Source organism: Octopus sinensis, linkage group LG9, assembly GCF_006345805.1.
Source record: "Octopus sinensis linkage group LG9, ASM634580v1, whole genome shotgun sequence".
NCBI classification, from domain to species: domain Eukaryota; kingdom Metazoa; phylum Mollusca; class Cephalopoda; order Octopoda; family Octopodidae; genus Octopus; species Octopus sinensis.
Window position 1 is genome coordinate 18,669,585 of NC_043005.1, and position 19,727 is coordinate 18,689,311.

Here is a 19,727-nt window from a genome sequence, read left to right on the forward strand (position 1 = left end):
AACGCCAATTTACGCAAAAACTGGGGGTGAAAATTTACGTGATGTTCGTGGTTTTGGCCATTAGGCAGGCACATTAGCAGACTAGATTAAAAAATGTCTTCTCACATTGTGTGTGTGTGTGTGTGTTGTTTAATCCCCCCAAAAGGCCCCAGGAACATCATGGGCAAATGATGCTTCGAAACCATCCCTGCTATATTTACTAATAATATTGGTTTGTAACTTAATAACATGACTACAAATTTAGACAGAGAGGTGTGTGGGAGGGGCATTTCCTGAAACCGACTTTAGTTGACAGAACTTTTGAAGTGTTGAAAAGATCTCAACTTCATGTAAACTCTGTACATAAACGAACGTGAATAATATGCACGGCATTTTGTCCGGCGCTCAACAGCTTTCGCCTCTCTCTTCGTTGCTCCATCAAAACTGTTAAAAGAAAATGTTGTTTCAAAATTCAATTATTTTAGTTATGTTGTGAGTTAAGTAGTGTAATAGAATAGCGAATGATATTTAGCTAAATCCTTTCAGCTTTCGAGTTCAAATCCAGTCAAGATCAAATTTGATTTTCAGAGTCGATAAAATAAACTAACATCCAAGTCAATCTCTTGCGATAGACCTATTCTATTCTATTCGACTCTGTTCTTTTTCTAAAATTGCTTATCCTTGTGTTATCAATGATAGAAACCATTACTGTTGGCTGCCAGTAATATTATGATAAATCGCTTGCCATGTGTAATCGAATATAGCGTCACACGTCATTTAACATTGAGATAGATCGGCTGTCACATGTAATCGAATGTTGGGTCCTACGTAATCTAACACTGTAGTAGGTCATTTATCAAATGTACTCGAACATATTGATAAATCGATTGCCACACATAATCAAATATAATTCTGCCTGAAAAGAACGTTCATTGATGATTCATTTTCAATTAAATGGTAACTGCAAAAACCAGTTACTAATTATTCATTACCTCTTCTTGAATTGTCATTCGAATAATGTCTCACATTAATTTAATTGTTCACTATTTCTTTTACTCTGGTCCAACAAATATATATTTCCATAGGAATGTTTTGTGCTCTTAGCAGCAAGTCTTTTTGTGCTTAGATTTTGCCAATGTAGTGTCCCCTATTTGTCGAAGCAGATCGATCGCATAATATTGCACATTAACTTGTATCCCCACTACGTTTTTTTTTTCAATTCTACGGTATCTCAGAAGGTTTTTTTTTAGTTTTGATATTCTAATATACGAAACACAGACATGGCCATGAGATAAAAAATTTTCGTTTTGCAATCATGTGGTTTCGTACTCAGGTCCACTCCACGATATATTAGCTATGTAGCTTTTGTTAAAAGAAAATTGTATGGAAACCTATCGAATATGTGTGTGTGTGTGTGTGGTGTGTGTGTGTGTGTGTGTGTGTGTGTGTACTTAGTAAAGTATCTAAGGTTGGTCAACGTACCCCTCATCACCTGACTACTTCTTACTTTTATCGAGTTACCTTCTGACCGTCATTAATGAATAGACTTGATCGCGAACCGTTCCCGGGTTAAAAGTAACGCAGATGATGAAAAGTGGGTGGGTTCTGCATAATATCCGTTATCATATCCAACGAAAACAACTGTGGTTACCCACCAGTGAATAAGGGAAATTCATTCCTAAACTGGGGCTACACCGAAAAAATGCTTTTTTCAATGTGTGGAGGGATATAAAGGATGGCATATTTCATGAAGCGTTAAACCAAAATGAAACTGCTAATGTACAGGAGTAGTGTCCTCAACTGCAAATATTGTACAAAAGTTTTGAGAAAATTTGGGCATTGTTGGCTAGCCATAAAGGGTGTTGCCTTTACACGAGAGCGCAAGAACGCATATTGCTGAAGCCACTCAGATGAGAGATCGGGCATTAAATATGGATGTTTTGCCTAACCTTCTTACTCTCTTGACCTTGGTATATCTGATTATCATCTTTTCAGATCATTGCAACATCATTTAGAGGGAAAACTGTATATTAATTGTGAAAGATTGAAAATGATGTTCTGTTGTTACTTTCCTTGGAAACACAAAGAATTTTAGGCTCGAGAGATAAACAATCTGCCGAATAGATTGGATTGTGTTTAAATAATGAGGTGAAATATTTTCTTGGTTAAATATGTCAATTAAGACCAAAGATGTAGTTGTTTCTTCATCTTGAAATACTACGGGGTTTTATCACTAGCAATATGTGTGTGTGTGTGTGTGTTGTGTGTGTGTGTGTGTATGTGTGTGTGTGTGTGTGTGTTGTGTGTGTGTGTGTGTATGTGTGTGTTGTGTGTGTGTGTAGGTGTGTGTGGCCATTTGATAACCTATGCTGATTACATCTCCGTAACCTAGTGTCAAAACAAATATCAAAACAATAAGAACCAGATTCTGAAACGAACGTGTATTGGGAGCAATTTGATGGACTAAAAGCTTTTCAAGCTGGTGCTACAGCATGGCCATAGCCCAAAGACGAAAGCAAATATCAGAATATAGAATATTCTTTGATTAGGTTTTACTCTTCGGAGTTAGCATGAACATGATGATTTAGACGATGTTAAATTTTACTACGTCTTACATCACAATAACAAAGCTACATTTCTAAATAGTGATTCAACAGCTTACTTTGTTATAGCTGTAGAGTTATGGAGTTCAACCCAACATATCAGGAATACACGTAAATTTTATACTGCTACTTCTACTTAGGAGGCTCATTGCCTAGTGGTTAGAGCAGCGGACTCGCGGTCAAGGGATAGCGGCTTCGAATCTCAGACTGAGCGATGCGTGTGTGTTTATGAGCGAAACACCTAAGTTCCACGCGGCTCCGGCAGAAGGTAATGGTGAACTTCTGCTGACTCTTTTGCCACGACTTTCTCTCACTCTTTCCTCCTGCATCTTGCAGCTCACCTGCGACGGACCGGCGTCCTGTCCAGGTGGGGAACCTATACGCCAAGGAAACCGGGAAACCGGCCCTTATGAGCCATGCATGGCTCGAGAAGGAACAAACAACAAAACAGCAAAACATCTACTTACCATGCCCAGGAGTTCTAGCTGAGGATACCTAAATCTCTCATTCTTTACCTACATATCCATGATATTTACTTTCAGGGAATTGCCTTAAATCATGTCAAAATAATAATCCAGTCCATCTAGCTATCCATTTTCGTTCAAAATAATAATCCAGTTTATCTGGCTGTAAGAATACGCTCGGTGATTTATTTTTCACTGTTCTTATTTATAGTGAAGAAAACACAGAAGATTTCAGGGTTCGCATAAAAATATGATAGGGACAAAACCTGAAGTTGAACAACGCATAACTTCGTGGGTGCGTCATAAATTCCCATCGTGTGTTCAATGTCGTGAAATTTGGTATAAGTTCAAGACTACATTGATATATTTCAGCATTAGACAAACATTTTTTAATAAAATAATAGTATAAGCATAAAACGAGAGCATCGAAAATAGTATATAACGCAAAAATGCTCTTCGTATTTTTTGAGGGTTATTTCCTTTATGATTCGTTCTATTTTCTAATCGATAAAAGGGGTATTCTCAAAAACTGAAATCGGAGAGATAAAATTTTTGACCAGACAAAAATTGCACAAACAGAAATTCAGGTTTGATAAGAAAGTAAGCTTAAATTTATATTTATATAAGATTATTTTTTAAATTGATCTCTAATGATTTTGAACTTTATAGTTTGATGTTACACTAAGATTTCAATAACAATTAAGTTCGTTTTTCAACTTCATAGTTATGGCTTATTTTTCATTTCCCTTTGATTTTTCTGGTCTGTTAACCCTTAACTTCCGAAATTACAGTTTATGTCATCTTTACTTTATCAGTCTTAAAATGCACATCGTAGTAAACACTAATTTAAAATCGATATTCCTAGCCTTCTATTTAGTACATATAGCAAGTGAGGTTGTATTCAAATCACTGTATCTATTATGAATGCAACAGTAGAGAATAGGAAGCTGGAAATGACAGACTGTATGGAAACATTTCAATGGTAACAGTTGCATCGTATTGGACGGTGTGGTTAAGGTTTGGGAATTTATAAGGTTTAACATTTTAGACTTAATTTGGAATATATTTTACATTGTTGTGCATTATTTTGCATCGCTATCGTGATGGCGAATGATTCATTTCGTGAGCTATGAATCGCCACACAGAGAGTGCTATTAAGAGGTCCATAAACACTAAAATACTCAGCTAAAGATATCAAAACATATACTCATCTAACTATTGTTAATTACTCAGTTATAGCAGGTAATCCATGTAATCGTAACCAATGCAGTTTAGATAAACATAACGAGAAACTGCATTACATTAATATCAATTCGAAATATACATGAAATTTGTTACAAAATTAGTATTAGTGACTGTATATCTAGCTTATTCTTCAGCATATTGTCGTTTTATTTTGCTCATTATAACAATGGAAGATTAAACGACAGTTGCTTAAAAGATAAAACAAATCATATACAGGACAAAGAGTACCAAAAAATGAAACGAAACATTCTATAATCTTTCATATACTTCATATTTTCCTTGCAAAATTGTCAGGATTTTGCTTATAAACAAGAACTTTTCTCAACGGACTAGCAAAATACGAGCATCTTTGCTAAGAACATGGTAAATATATTAGACAAGTATACGATATGATTTTACGTTTCATATTTTTGCTCTGTTTAGTATACGTTCTGTTACGCATCTAATACATTCTTGTACGGCAAAGATACATAAGATTTTTAAGGGAAATAATGTTAATGTTGGGTTTTTTTTTTCTTAGCAAACACAACACTGCTTCCTTAAATATTTAAATAGAAGAATGCTTTCCAACACCATAAAATATAGTTTCTCCTCAAGCATCGACGTCAAAAAGGCGGTGAACTGGCAGAATCGTTAGCACGCCGGGTAAAATATTTATAGGCGTAGGAGTGGCTGTGTGGTAAGTAACTTGCTCACCAACCACATGGTTTCGGGTTCAGTCTCACTGCGTGGCACTTTCGGCAAGTGTCTTCTACTATAACCTCGGGCCGACAAAAGCCTTGTGAGTGGATTTGGTAGACGGAAACAGAAAGAAGCCTATCGTATATATGTATGTGTATATATATATATATATATATATATAAGTGTATGTGTGTTTGTGTGTCTGTGTTCCCCCCCTCCCAACATCGACTGATAATCGATGCTGGTTTGTTTACGTCCCCGAAACTTAGCGGTTCGGCAAAAGAGACCGATAGAATAAGTACTAGGCTTACAAAGAATAAGTCCTGGGGTCGATTTGCACGACTAAAGGCGGTGCCCCCAGCACGACCACAGTCACATGACTGAAACAAGCAAAAGAGTAAAAGAGTAAAGAGTAATTAAAATAGCTGCACCTGCAACGTAAATCATTTATTGTCGAGCTAGTATGCCTTTTGCAAATAACATGTGAAACAAAAAGCTGTATAAGGCTCGCTGAAAATTATTTCAGAAGACATTCCCATGACTAAATATGCATTAACATACCCAGAAAATAACTAATCACATCACATTTCAAATACGTCTGGAGTCTAAAAGTTGTTTAACAATTACTGTGTCGGATATTAAACTACATCGTAATAATTCTTTCAGAGTGTTTAAATTTTGACCTCAGAGATGTATAACCACTTTTGCAATTTTGAATCAAAGATCAGAATTCGTGAATATTTGAGAATAATTCTATCACTAGGCACTAAAAATTTCAGTTTACTAAGATAGTTTACTTTCCTAAATACTGGACATGCTATACCCTAACAGATTTCCACCTATAAAAAATACACTTCATCACCGTAAAAATGTCATTAACACTTGTCACTCTCTTCGCTATCTATGTATTTTAAATATATAATATTAGTGAAATGAAGATTAATATGCATTTCGCATGCAATTTATTCCGTTTTCTGCAAATAACTATTTGGTAAATATATCTGTGACATATTTCTAAACAATTTCCGGCAACCTGATAAATATTTTGATGTTTTGAGAAGATTTTCTGTATATTTTATCATGCTCCTCACGTCTTACGTTTAAGCGATCGGAGGTAAGAATCAAGAAGCTTTAGCTTCGCATAAAGTATAAAAAAACTTTACTGTATGTATTGAATACTTTTCTTTGCTTACAAATACAAATATCTGTATCAGCCTATCAGATTATCAATCACTCGATTTATGAATAAATTAATCATCAATCAATCAAGTAATCAATAAATGAAATATTCAATTTTGTTAATCCATTCCTTTGTCTATATATGTAATTCTCTATCTCCCTCTCTCATATATGTGCGTGTATGTGTATATGTATATATATATATATATATTTATATGACGGGCTGCTTTCAGTTTCCATCACAAGCCGAAGCTATAGTAGAAGACGCTTGCCCAAGGTGCCTCGCAATGAGACTGAACTCGGAACCATGTCGTTGGAAGCAAGCTTGTTACCACAAAACCACGCTTCTGTACATACATATATATATATATATATATATGTATGGAGTTATGTGTGTGTGTATGTTTGTATATGTGTGTGTATGTGCATGTATGTATGTATGCATGTTTTCTTTTACTAACCAATGGAGTATATTTTTCAGGTGGTGATTATTATCAGCGCAATTTACCAAAAGGGTCTAACTCTCGGTGACTATGTCTACCCAGACTGGGCCAACGGGATTGGCTGGGCAATCGTTGGTATTTGCATTACATCTATACCCGCATATTTCTTTTATTACCTGTTCAAAAGTCCCTTATTCATAGAGGTAAGTAAAATGTTTGGTTTTTCATGCCTTTTAATAATTATTAATTAATCCAAGAATTGTAATGGAGAGGTCTAAAATATTTTATAGTATTACGACGTCTTTTTACTACCTCATTTTATCGGCATTATCTATACGTATCTATCTATGGCATGACTATATGTATATGAATAGTATATATATATATATATATATTTACAATTGATGATAAAATCTTTATAAGAAATTATCAGTAGTTAGCGTGAAAAACCACGTAAGAGAAGAAATCGTAAATTTTTCCACCTTGAAAATATTTATTTATATTATATTGAGGGTACTACTATTCATAGATACCGCACGCTAAGAGGGACCAATGCGGTCAAAACTACTAAAATAAACAAAATTTTACCGAATGCAAAACTTCAAAGCAAGTCACTTAAAAAAAGAATTTAGTTACATATCACCTGTGATTTCGCAATTAATGCAGAATATGCATTCTATGTTCATCAGTGCAACAAACTCAAGACATATAAGAAAAAACATAATTCAACGACTAAGTCCTTCCTTCTCAAAAGTGGTGACCTTGTGCCTGAATTAGAAACCATTATTATTAACATTATATTAATGCATTATTTATGTATTTATTTTCGTAAAGATTCTTCTATTGTGAAGTTTTCTCCTCCCCACCCCGCCATCATAGAAGTTCTTCGGAGTTTTCGCTCTTGAAAGAAGTCAACTGAAAGGCGAGGCATTTCGTTCTATTGTCTCAAGACGGAAAGACGGTAGCCATTAGCTTGTAGATATAGAGAAGGAAGTGGTGTTGTTAGGGTTCGGGAAATGGTGATAATGTGGTAGTGATGGTGATTGTAGTAGTAGTAGTAGTAGTAGTAGTAGTAGTAGTAGTAGTAGTAGTGGTAGCAGCAGCAGCAACAGCAACAGCAACTGCAGCAGTGGCAGCAGTAGTGGTGGTGGTGGTGGTGGTGGTGGTGGTGGTGGTGGTTGTGTGGTGGTGGTGATTGTATTCATAGTAGTAGTGTTGGTGGTGGTATTTAGTTGCCAGTAAGCTCTGATGGACCTGATCATTCTGTACCTTGCAGTGTTTTCTCTTCCAGGGTCGATGATTTTAATTCGTAAGCTATTTTGCTACTATTTCTAACAGGACGAGAGATCACTGCCTTTTCGGCTTTTGTAGTGGTGGTTATGATATTCGATATAGTGTGGTGGTAGTGGTGGTGGTGGTGGTGGCGGCGGTGTTTCTGATGGTCATTATGCATAATGAACACGGACAAATTTCAATTAATAATTAATAGAGAAATATGCTCATAATTTACAGACAAAACGTAGTCGGTGTCACCGTTACCAACGCAACCATTTGACATCACCACCACCGCTGTCACGCCATTAAAGCAAACACCACAACAACAACAACCATAACTACCACTATAGCCAAACCACCACAACTAAAACCGCTGCCACCACCACCACCACCACTACTACTACTACTACTACTACTTATCCGACCCTCGCCACTACCAACACCGCTAACATCAACCACAACCTTCACAAAAATCGCCACCATCACCCACCATACTACGACCATCATTTCCACCACCACAACTATCGTCTCGACTATTATTAGCACCATCACAACCATCACCGCTACCATCGGAGCCATCATCAACACGACCACCACCAAACCACAACCACCAGCACTAACACCACAACCACCATCACTACAACCACCACCACCAACAACACCACTACAACCAACACCAGCATCATCACCACAACCACTACCACCATCACTGCCACCACCAACACCACAACCCCCAACCCCACAACCACCAACACCACAACCGCCAACACCATCACCACAATGACCTCCACAACAACGAATACGACAACAGTCACAACTACCACCAACACCGCCACCATCACCATCACAACCACCACCAACACTACCATCACCACCACAACCACCAACGACACCACCACCAAAACCAACACCACTGCCACCAAAACCAGCAACACTACCGCCACAACCACCAACCCCAACCACCACCACCACCGTCACCACCACCGGCACCACCACCACCGCTACCAACACCACCACCACCAACACCAACACCGCCGCCATAAACCACCACCACCACGTCTTTTTTTATTATTTTTCCATATCATAGAAGGAATAGTTAGAATGGCATTGCATGTGCTGGCTTCAGAACAATGAAGACAGAATCACAGAATTCAATGAAGAAATAACAACAACAACAAAATGTCAACAACAAAAAAAAGACAAAGCCACACAAGAAAATACAAAGCACAAAATATCTAAAATGGCGTTGATGAAAAAAGATGTTATGTAAGAGATAATAGAAATTTTTTGCTGTTGTTTGTTTTATGTTTAGCTTTTGCTTTCCTTCCATTTGTTCTAGTAGTAGTAGTAGTAGTAGTAGTAGTAGTAGTAGTAGTGGAGGAGGAGGAAGGGGAGGTGGAGTGTTGGAGATGGTAGAGGTCAAGGTGAAGGAGAAGGCAGGAAGAGGAAAAGGCAGAGGAGGAGGTGACGGCAGAAACGGAGGAGGGGTAGATGGAAGCGTGGTGAGAAGGAGGAGGGGATGGAAAGGGGAGGTGCGGAGGGGATGAGGAGTTGTGGAGAAGAAGAAGAAGAAGAAGAAGAAGAAAACAACGACGAAGAAGAAGAAGAGAAGAAAAGAAAAGAAGAAGAAGAAGAAGAAGAAGAAGAAGAAAAGAAAAGAAGAAGAAGAAGAAGAAGAAGAAGAAAGAAAAGAAGAAAAGAAAAGAAAAGAAGAAGAAAAGAAAAGAAAAGAAAAGAAGAAGAAAAGAAAAGAAAAAGAAAAGAGAAGAAAAGAAAAAAAAAGAAGAAGAAGAAGAAGAAGAAAAGAAAAGAAAAAGAAAAGAAGAAGAAAAAAGAAAAGAAGAAGAAAGAAGAAAAGAAAAGAAAAGAAGAAGAAGAAGAAAAGAAAAGAAAAGAAGAAGAAGAAGAAAAAGAAGATTTTTGGAAGTCGTGTTCAAATTCCGCCGAGGTCGACTTTGCCTTTCATCTTTTCGGAGTCGATAAATTAAGTACAAGTTACGCACTGGGGTCGATGTAATCGCCTTAATCCGTTTATCTGTCCTTGTTTGTCCCCTCTATGTTTAACCCCTTGTGGGTAATAAAGAAATATATATACTTTCCAGATTTCTATGTTCTGAGTTCGAATCCCACTGAGCCTCACTTTGCCTTGGGTTTACTTAGAGTGGGTACATAGACTATCTTCAGGGCTTATCCTATGAGTAGCCTGAATGGGATCCCAGTAGAATTAAAATAGGGAACTTTTAGGAGAATGAGGAACAAATGGCATACCTACCATAGGGAAGATGAAAATGACACCAAAATAGGAAACCCAGTGAAGAACTTGCAACAGAATTTGCAAAAATTTTTATCTTTTAAAGGTGCTGGAGTGGCTGTGTGATAAGAAGCTTGCTTCCAACCACATGCTTCCGGGTTCAGTCCCAGTGCGTGGCACTTTGAGCAAGTGTCTTCTACTATAGCCTCAGGCCCACCAAAGGCTTGTAAGTGGATTTGATAGATGGAAACTGAAAGAAGTCCGTCGTATATGTGTATGTGTGTGTGTGTGTGTATTCGTGTGTCTGTTTTTGTTCCCTGCCCAACATCGCTTGTCAACCGATGCTGGTGCATTTACGACCCCGTAACTTAGCGGTTTGGCAAAAGAGCCCAATAGAATAAGTACTAGGCGTAATAATAATAATAATAATAATAATAATAATAATAATAATAATAATAATAATAATAAGGGGCTGACTGCTACCTAACTCAGATACCAGGAAACCCCAAAATGGCAGAAATTCAAAAGATAGTGCTCATGGGAACTGCTCATATCCTACGCAAAATACTTTCTATGTAATCTCAAGGTTTAAATCAAACAATTTTTATTTATTTATTCAATTTTATTTTTATTTTTATTTATTTATTATTTATTTATTTATTAGACATTCACTAGTACAACACCAAAAAAAACCCCCAAATATATGGCACAATAGGCATAACAACAACGTGAACTTCCAACCTGTTGTCTCTTGAGGTCTCTGGGTGAGACTTGGAGCCAACTTGTACAAATGTAAAGCAAACGTCAAACATAGAATTATAATAATAATAATAAATAGCAACAATAATAAAAGAATAAAAGAATTAATATTTAATTCCGTACGGCAGCAATGAGCCACCGAATGCCCAAGACAGAAGGAAAAGAAAAAAATATTACTAAAAAGAGGGGAATTGGTGTACCATAACGGGAGATATGCAATAAGAAGGACTTATAATTTGATAGTTGATTAAACTGACTATATTATTTCAGAAGGTAAAATTGGTTACAGAATGATTCCAGAATAGAAAATAAATGTTCACAGGCACCTTATTCAAAGTTTTAACGATTCTACCAAGGCACTGACATAATACTAATAAGGATATAGTAAATCAATACTCTTAAACTTTGCACTAGTGTTATTGTTTAGAACTGCTGAGCTTTACCAGTAAAGATAGCCGTTTATAGTCAGGCCATTGATAATGTCCCGCCTATAGTTGCTGAATGTGCAACGACTCGTATCATGTATAATTGAGACGCATTCTATAATAGCAAACAAAGTAAGCTGGCTGAAAAATGACGGTTTGATCAAATGCCTTCTATTACATGTCCCCTTTGGTCGGGTCAGACCTCGGGCGATTCAACAACAGCAATAATAGTAAGAACAACAGCCATATATCTATAGCTATGTGTTGCAGCTTGTTATGCGTTAAATGCGCTACCAATCACGTCATCCCTGAATCTCCGATAACCTAGTTAATAATCGTTACATCAGTAAGAAATCGATATATTGAGATATAGAGATTTCTTTCACAGTTCATACACTTTATATTGATTCGCTTTGTTTATATGTAAACATGTATTCCTCATTGAATCTATGGTTAACTATAATATCAGATAGAAATAACAGAATCCAAGGAAACTAATGGCTGTCAGGGAGGCAAGCGTTTGTTTTATTGGCAAGCTATAAATATATTTTTAACTAGCAGTATCGCCCGGCGTTGCTCGGGTTTGTGGGGGAAATAACTATATAAGCATTTTTAGAGATGTAAAGTATAATAGCCATCTCAATATGGCTAACCACAAAGGGAGATGTTGCTGTAGCTTTTTACGTTCTGAGATTTAATAATACATTTTTAGAGAGTTACTTCCCTTATATAATAGCAAAAAAAATGCATTAAAAATGGGAAAAAATGATGGTAATTTTTTTTTTAATCGTAGACTCATCGTAGACGCGCGCTAATACCCAGAAGGGCTCGATATGAATCACGACTATAAGATACCCGCTTTTGGTTAAACTGCACCGCAAAATGTGGGAGTAGTTAGGAATCTAAATCGTAGGAGACAGACACTCACACAACTTCACTTTTATATATAAAGATATCGTATATCGTTAGGTGGAGGCGCAATGGCCCAGTGGTTAGGGCAGCGGACTCACGGTCAGATGATCGCGGTTTCGATTCCCAGCCCGGGCGTTATGTGTGTTTATTGAGCGAAAACTCCTAAAGCCCCACGAGGATTCGGCAGGGGTGGTGGCGACACCTGTTGTATTTTTTCGCCCCAACTTTCTCTCACTCTTCCTTCCTGTTTCTTGAGCAATGCTGCGATGGACTGGCGTCTCGTCCAGCTGAGGGGAACACATACACCATAGAAACCGAGAAACCGGCCCCATGAGCCTTGCTAGGCTTGAAAAGGCCGCATAAATATTAAAAATATCGTTAGAAGAAGAGTTTGAAACTTTTCAGAAAAATCCCTCTTCAGAGAGTTCGAAGCTTTTTACTTGGCTTACATTGAAAGAATCGAAATTATAAAGAATTACATAAAAACAGTAAAAAGAATGCTTTTTTAAATATAATCTATGAAATAAAAGTGGCAGGAGACGGAAACGAAGATATTTTAGGTAAATGTGGTGTCGGTGGTGGAAAAGAAAGTAAGAATGAGACGAAAGGAGTTGATATTTGCTTTGTGAAAGATGTTTTGAGTTTCAGCAGGGGCTATACTCTTTTACTCTTTTACTTGTTTCAGTCATTTGACTGCGGCCATGCTGGAGCACTGCCTTTAGTCGAGCAAATCTTCCCCAGGACTTATTCTTTGTAAGCCTAGTACTTATTCTATCGGTCTCTTTTGCCGAACTGCTTAGTTACTGGGGACGTAAACACACCAGCATCGATTGTCAAGAGATTGTCAAGATTGTATAGAGGTTTAGTATAGTAAGTTAAAGTTTATTTAAAAGTATAACACTTAGAAGCAGACTCGGGGTATAATATAATGTGCAGTTCCTGAAGTGAGTGGTTCAAATTTCTTAATACTATTTTAATTAATTTTAGATGATATATATTCGAATAGTCCCTTGTTTGCTGTATCTTTTATCCTTTTGTGAGAATTTAGCTCCTAGTATGTCATCACGTGGAAGGAAAAACATTATCAGGCTGTTGCACTTGTTGTTGCTATGGTCGCTGTGCTTTTGTGGTTGTTTTTCTCGAGATACTGATGTGCATGACACAAATGAATATCGATCTGTATTTAATTAAGTGTCTCTGTAACGTGAGTTCAAATTCAATCAACCGCATACTGGTAAACTGTTTTGTATACACTTCATAACCGAGAAATTCTATAAAACACAAAGTAGGTACCAGTGATGCAATGGGACAATTCAATGAATTATGTAGCCATTTCATACAAAAAGTTGTTGTCTCATATTGTTCACATTTTCTTTTATTTTAAATATTTTTTTCTTTTCTTGTGTTTAATAATTGTTCTGCTTTTCGTATTTTTCAGTCAGTGAAAGCCATTATAACCCCAGCAGCTGATTGGGGACCTTCTCCGGATGCCGCAATAAGCAGGAAGGCCAAGGTAATCGACCCGTCAACTGTTAGACAAAATAATCTGCAAGGAGTTCAGAACGAAGCTTTCAGTAACTTGTAGTCATCAAATTCGAGCGTCAACGTAACAGAGATATGGCAGAGAAGATAGTGATATTCATAATGGTATCACTGAGGTGGTTGTTGTTGTTGTTGTTGTAGTTTTACATCAGGTGACCTCCCCAAAGAGACAGACCCAGAATTAAAATATTCAAGCCATGACGAACATGCTTGTTAGTACTTCGAGGTCTACAGTGCATCTCTTTTGTACAAAAGTCATCGAGATATAAACAAAACCCTACACACACAGATATATATATATAAATACATACAAACATACTTACAAACATGCATACATACATACATACATACCTATATATATATATATATATAATATATATATATATATATATATATATATATATAATGAGGGTAGGAATTAATATTATTAATTAATATTAATTTAAACCAGTCGCTAGCATATTTAAAAATGTCCGAGGACTATGAATTATATTACATATATATATAAGAGGACAAGGCACCAAGGTGGATTCCTAATGTGCTAGAAGAAGACAACAAATCGCCTTACCACAAATAATATGTTCTCAAAACATATTCTTCGTCGTCTTCTTCTAACATATTAGGAATCCATCTTGGTGGCTATTCCTCTTTTATATATATATATATATATATATAATATATATATATATATATATATATTATATATATATATATATATATAATATATATATAATATATATACACATATGTATGTATGTATGTATGTATGTATGCATGTATGTAGGTATGTATGTATGCACGTACTACATATGTTTGTATGTGTATATGTATGTACTTACTCATATATGTATTAGTGCAGTTTACCGGAATTGAACTTGTGAAACATGAAATTTCTGGTATTTCATTAACTTCGAATTCTTTTAAACGTTTGATTGTTATTTATTGCTGTTTATTATTGGCTTTATCTCGTTACATTCCATACATCTGGTACACTCACCGAGCCATTTCCAATCGTCTTTCGCCTCTTTGCAAGACAAGGTGACAATTTCATTGAAAATCTTATAGTGACTTTACCAAAGGCACAATATTGTATGCTGATCAACGGGAAGAAGCATCGACGTTTCCTTCTTCAACAGCCACTCTGGTGACAAACAATTCTAAATTACGTTCCCGTCATCTGTATTTACTAATTCATTATGGTACGATTTATGTTCTTTCTTTTGTTAATTCAGTTATTCCATCGTAAATGTCAATAAACTACGTTTATGTGTACAATTTTTTGACAGGTTTTAATATACGCCTAAAATGCTGAAGTGTATTCTTTGAATTGTCTCATACAATAAACTATATATATATATATATATATATATATATATAAATGTATGTGCGTGTGTGTGTTTGTAGTAATTATTTGTAATACAACTGTGTGAAAGTATTTGGAAGATATATAAAATGCCGAAGATTGGAAGGAGACAATTTATATTCTTTGTCTGAAGAATGGAAATATGCAAGAACATGCTAATGAGGGAAAACTTACTCTCTTATCAGAGATAGACGTAATTTTTCTATAAGTTTTCAAATTCGACTTCTGGAAATTTGGTGGAGGTATTTGGTGCAGAACGAGGCAGTTTCAGAAAAAGGAAGAAAACATGAGACCAAATTAAAATGATACGATGGATAGTTAAAAACATCCAGGATGTATCACAGGAAGATCTGTGGTTGATTCACTGGTTGCTGGAAAGATTTTGATTATGTAGCTCACGAAGCACTATGACTGTGTTGAAAGAAATGTATTTGCTAAATCATTTAATGCTTCTCATAGGAAACTTTTAAACAGAACTGTTTACATTCGAAGAAGAATTTGAGGATATAGGCGCCGGCATGTATATGTGGTTAACATGCTCGCTTTGCAGTCAGGCAGCATCTTGGGCAAGTATCTTCTACTATAGTCCCGGGTCGATCAATGCCTTGTGAGCGATTTTGGCAGACGGAGCGTGTGGAATTCCATTTTGTATATATATATATATATATATATATACATATATATATATGTGTGTGTGTGTGTGTGTGTGTGTGTTTGTGTGTGTGTGTGTGTGTGTGTGTGTGTGTGTGTGTGTGTGTGTGTGTACAGAGTGTGCCAGTTTTTTCAGGGCATTTGTACAAATTTAAACAAAATAGATGAATACCTCATCAATGAAAAGCTGCATTTGAAAACAAATTGGTAGAAATATTCTTGAATGTAATATTAGCATCAATGACTGCTTCAATACAGAGTCACTGATCTCTCTCTCTTTCTCTCTCTCTCCCCCTCTCCCTCTCTCTCGACTACACCTCATACGTAATAGTCCAGTGGATTGAGGCTTAGTGAGCTAGGATGCCATGTGCTTCGGAGAACATGAACATGAAGATTTGCACGCATCCACGCTTGGGTTTTCTTAGCCTCCTGGGACTGTAAATAGCATCGTTGATCTTCAGTAGCGCATTCTATTTTTGCAGTTCCTCACAACTTTCACCAAAACCTCTGTGTAGACATTGGATGTTAAGCGTTGTGGGAAAAAAGTGACGAGGCATGAAGTCACTCTTGTAGCTGACGACTCCCAGAACAATCACGGGTGCTGGAAACTTAGTGTGCATGACCGTTGGAACCTCATTCGGGTATCTACATAAATATCTATTGTTCGTTCGGTATAGCTTTTGGTCCTGCTCGATGTTTTTCTCATCGGAGAAAAATCAAAGCATTCCAGCCTCTTGATCTTTAAACTTATTTAGCAAGCACTTTGCACGGATTGAGCTATTCTGTCTTGCAACATCCTCCAACAAAGACTGACCTCTCCACATTACATAAGATTTGCAAAGGATGCCTTTATGCACAATTGTCCTGGTGATGCATATGAAACCTTGGGGTCTTTTCCGATGGCTTTGATTCTTATTAATTATTTCCTGAATTTTTGTAATGAGTTATAGGTTCTGATGTTATTAGAACCCTGTGCATGTGTTTTGCAATTACCTGTTGATGTTGGATACTCGTCAGTAATTTCAAGCTCCTTTCAAACTTTGAAAGACGAGGTACGGGCAATTTTGAAGAATTGAGTTATCTCTGCATCACTGTGTAGCACTTTTAAGGCAACGATCACAGCGTGATTTTTTCATTTGCTGAGTGAACCTGATGTCAGTTTTAAGAAGCGTCTTCAAAATCTTGATGCACCCCTAATCAGCCGAAATTGCGAAGATGATCCGGTTCTTGACTGAAGATTGAAGGCTTCGAATGTCCCGTCCGTGTTTTTTGTATCGTCTTCTAAATGTTTCACGTTCTTGTCCCAGTTTGTATTTTTTTACATTTACATATATATATATATATATATATATATATATATATATATATATATATATATATATATATATGTATATATGTGAGTGTGTGTGGGGGGGACCGCTTCGAACCAGTATTGGTTTGTTTACGTCGCTGCACATTAGTGGGTCGGTAAAGCGGATGATAAATCAAGTACCAGAATTTAAATAATAATTACTGGGTTCTATTTATTCAGCTAAACCCCTTACAGTGGTACTCCAGCATTGCCGCTCTCCGTTATCTGAATCAACTAAAAGATGAAAGATAGGGAATGAAGTAAATTGAAAGAAGTTGTCAATCAAGTTGAAGTGTATATGTTTTTACTTTTTCAATCTGGGCAGCCAACATATTATGAATAAAGGAGGATTAAGTGAGATTAACGTAGCAAAATATTGTAACAGAAAATATGTCTAATATACAAGAATTTTTGCTGTCAACTTTAGAGAATTCCTGATTCTTGAAATTTGTTCCCCTTCCCACATGGAGTGGCTTTAAAAACCCATTTGATAACTATGCTAAAAGAGATAATTGTAATAAATCAAGACGTTATAAAAACTCCCTATCTATCTATCTATCTATCTATCCATCTATCTATCTATCTATCTATCTATCTATCTATCTATCTATCTATCTATCTATCTATCTATCTATCTATTCATCTTACCAAACTCCGTTTATGTTAGCATACTCCGTTTATGGTAAGCATACCAAACTCCGTTTATGGTAAGCATACTGGAAAAAGTTAAGGAAAGAATTTTTAAAGGCCTAAAATTATATATATATCAGATTTAAACGAATTTTACAATATAAATCAAGAGTTCGAATTAGTAGATAGGGTTGTTTTTCTTTTGATCCTAGTTGAATGATGGTGCTCATTTCATATTTGAAGATGAATAACATTTAGAAAATACAACGAATATTAGGGCATCCACGTTCATATTTTTCAATTGCCACAGAAAATTATGAACTAAAGGTGTGTTGATTGTTAAAACAAATATTATGAAATAATGAGGAACAGGAATGTGTAATTTGAATAATTAAGAAAGAAAATGTGGAGAGATTGATGTCGGAACTTCAGATATAAGTCTTCACTAGTTGATACTACATTAGACTTGAAAGAACTGCTCGCCATCAATGACTATCCCATCTTTTATTCGATCTACACTAAGCAATGTGCTACTTGAGATACACAGCAGTCTGTCTTGAATGAAAAACTGATTACTAAAGGCTGCATTCTAGCCATGCCTACTTCATCCTATTTTTCAAATTAGCATATCTAGAAATACATTATGTATGTATTTTATTAAGATAGGAGAATGTGATTTGGAGGAGATATGGCTGCTTTTTCTAGCTTTCCAACGACGACATACATAACATCTCCCGTAGAATGCTCTTATGATCCTAAAGACTGAACAATAAGTGCATAAATTTAACGCTAGGTACTCTTTCCGGTAGAACACTTATTGCGGTAGAACCGGCATAAGGGTTCTACTAGAAATAAATTTTCTTTCCCGTGGAACCATTCATAAAAGAAATTTTCCTTCTCTCAACGAAATTTTCTACCGAAAATCTGAAGTATCTCTCCTTTGACACGGCATAGTATTTACTTCCGCTTTATGAACATGCACAGGCCACCATTTCTTCATTCGGATGTAAATGTTTCATTTCAATATATCTGTACACTCTGAAGGCGCGCGACCATCTGTTTAGAATATTCGGCATATGATCATGAGCTTGAGGACCGACTGGCTGGAGCGCTATTGTGTATATGAGTGAGCTACCTAATTTCGCGTTGCTCCCGGCTAGACTGCTATAATGACTATCAGACGGATGTCACTGGTGCAGCTCTCTCATTCTCAAGCTGTCCCAGCCAGCACATTGCACTGGGGGGAAAATATGACGAAATTGACAAAGAAAATCTGTCTGCTCTCCACGACAAGGCGCAGACCTTTTGCTTTAAGGTGGTTTGTTTGTTTCAATGACCCTGAGAGCTATGCCGGAAGAGTATAAGCTCTTTGTAGAGTTTTGCATACTAGACAGGATAGGGACCAAATCAATCAGATCACATCTTCCCAGAAGAAAAAATGGATTTGCATAGGGCAAACAGCCCTACTGAGAACAAAATTAAAGTTACAGAAGTATCGCTGACAATTCAAAACCAACAAGACTATGGAGATTCAGGCAGTACCTCAAGGAAACATATCACTCGGTGCAACGACAATTAAATAAGGAAAACAACATCCTAAAATTCACCTCGAAACCACATCTACAAACCACATCTATAAGGTGGAGAAGAAAACTCTCTAAAACTAGCGAGATGCAGAATACTGAACCAAAGCTGAAAAAGTATGGATCCAGATGGGAAGAAGCGGAAAATAGCCAAGAATTAGGAAAAGTGGAAAATAGACAGAAAGGATAAAACTTGAGAAACATTATCTGTTCGAGATTACATAGTTGAGTAAGACAGCTACCTTCCCTGTATTAACTCAAGAGTTTACTATTCGAAGGTTCTAAGCTGTCTAGTGATGTAAATATCATTCCATTCAAATTGTCTGAAAGAAATCTAAACGAGGTGTCTATTTATGATTTTCAGTATTATAGAGTTCGATCAACTGTGTGT

General features: G+C 36.4%; 1 protein-coding gene across 1 annotated transcript in view; it reads left to right on the plus strand.

Annotated features, from left to right (window-relative positions):
• The window catches only part of LOC115215846 (sodium- and chloride-dependent glycine transporter 1-like), a 167,112-nt gene extending 152,991 nt beyond the window's left edge, over positions 1-14,121 (plus strand). The window contains exons 14-15 of the mRNA XM_029785184.2: positions 6,633-6,797; positions 13,655-14,121. Coding sequence (XP_029641044.1) covers positions 6,633-6,797; positions 13,655-13,801 — 312 coding nt within the window. The 3' untranslated portion in view covers positions 13,802-14,121. The remainder of the gene's footprint in view (positions 1-6,632; positions 6,798-13,654) is intronic.
• Positions 14,122-19,727: the final 5,606 nt, after the last annotated feature.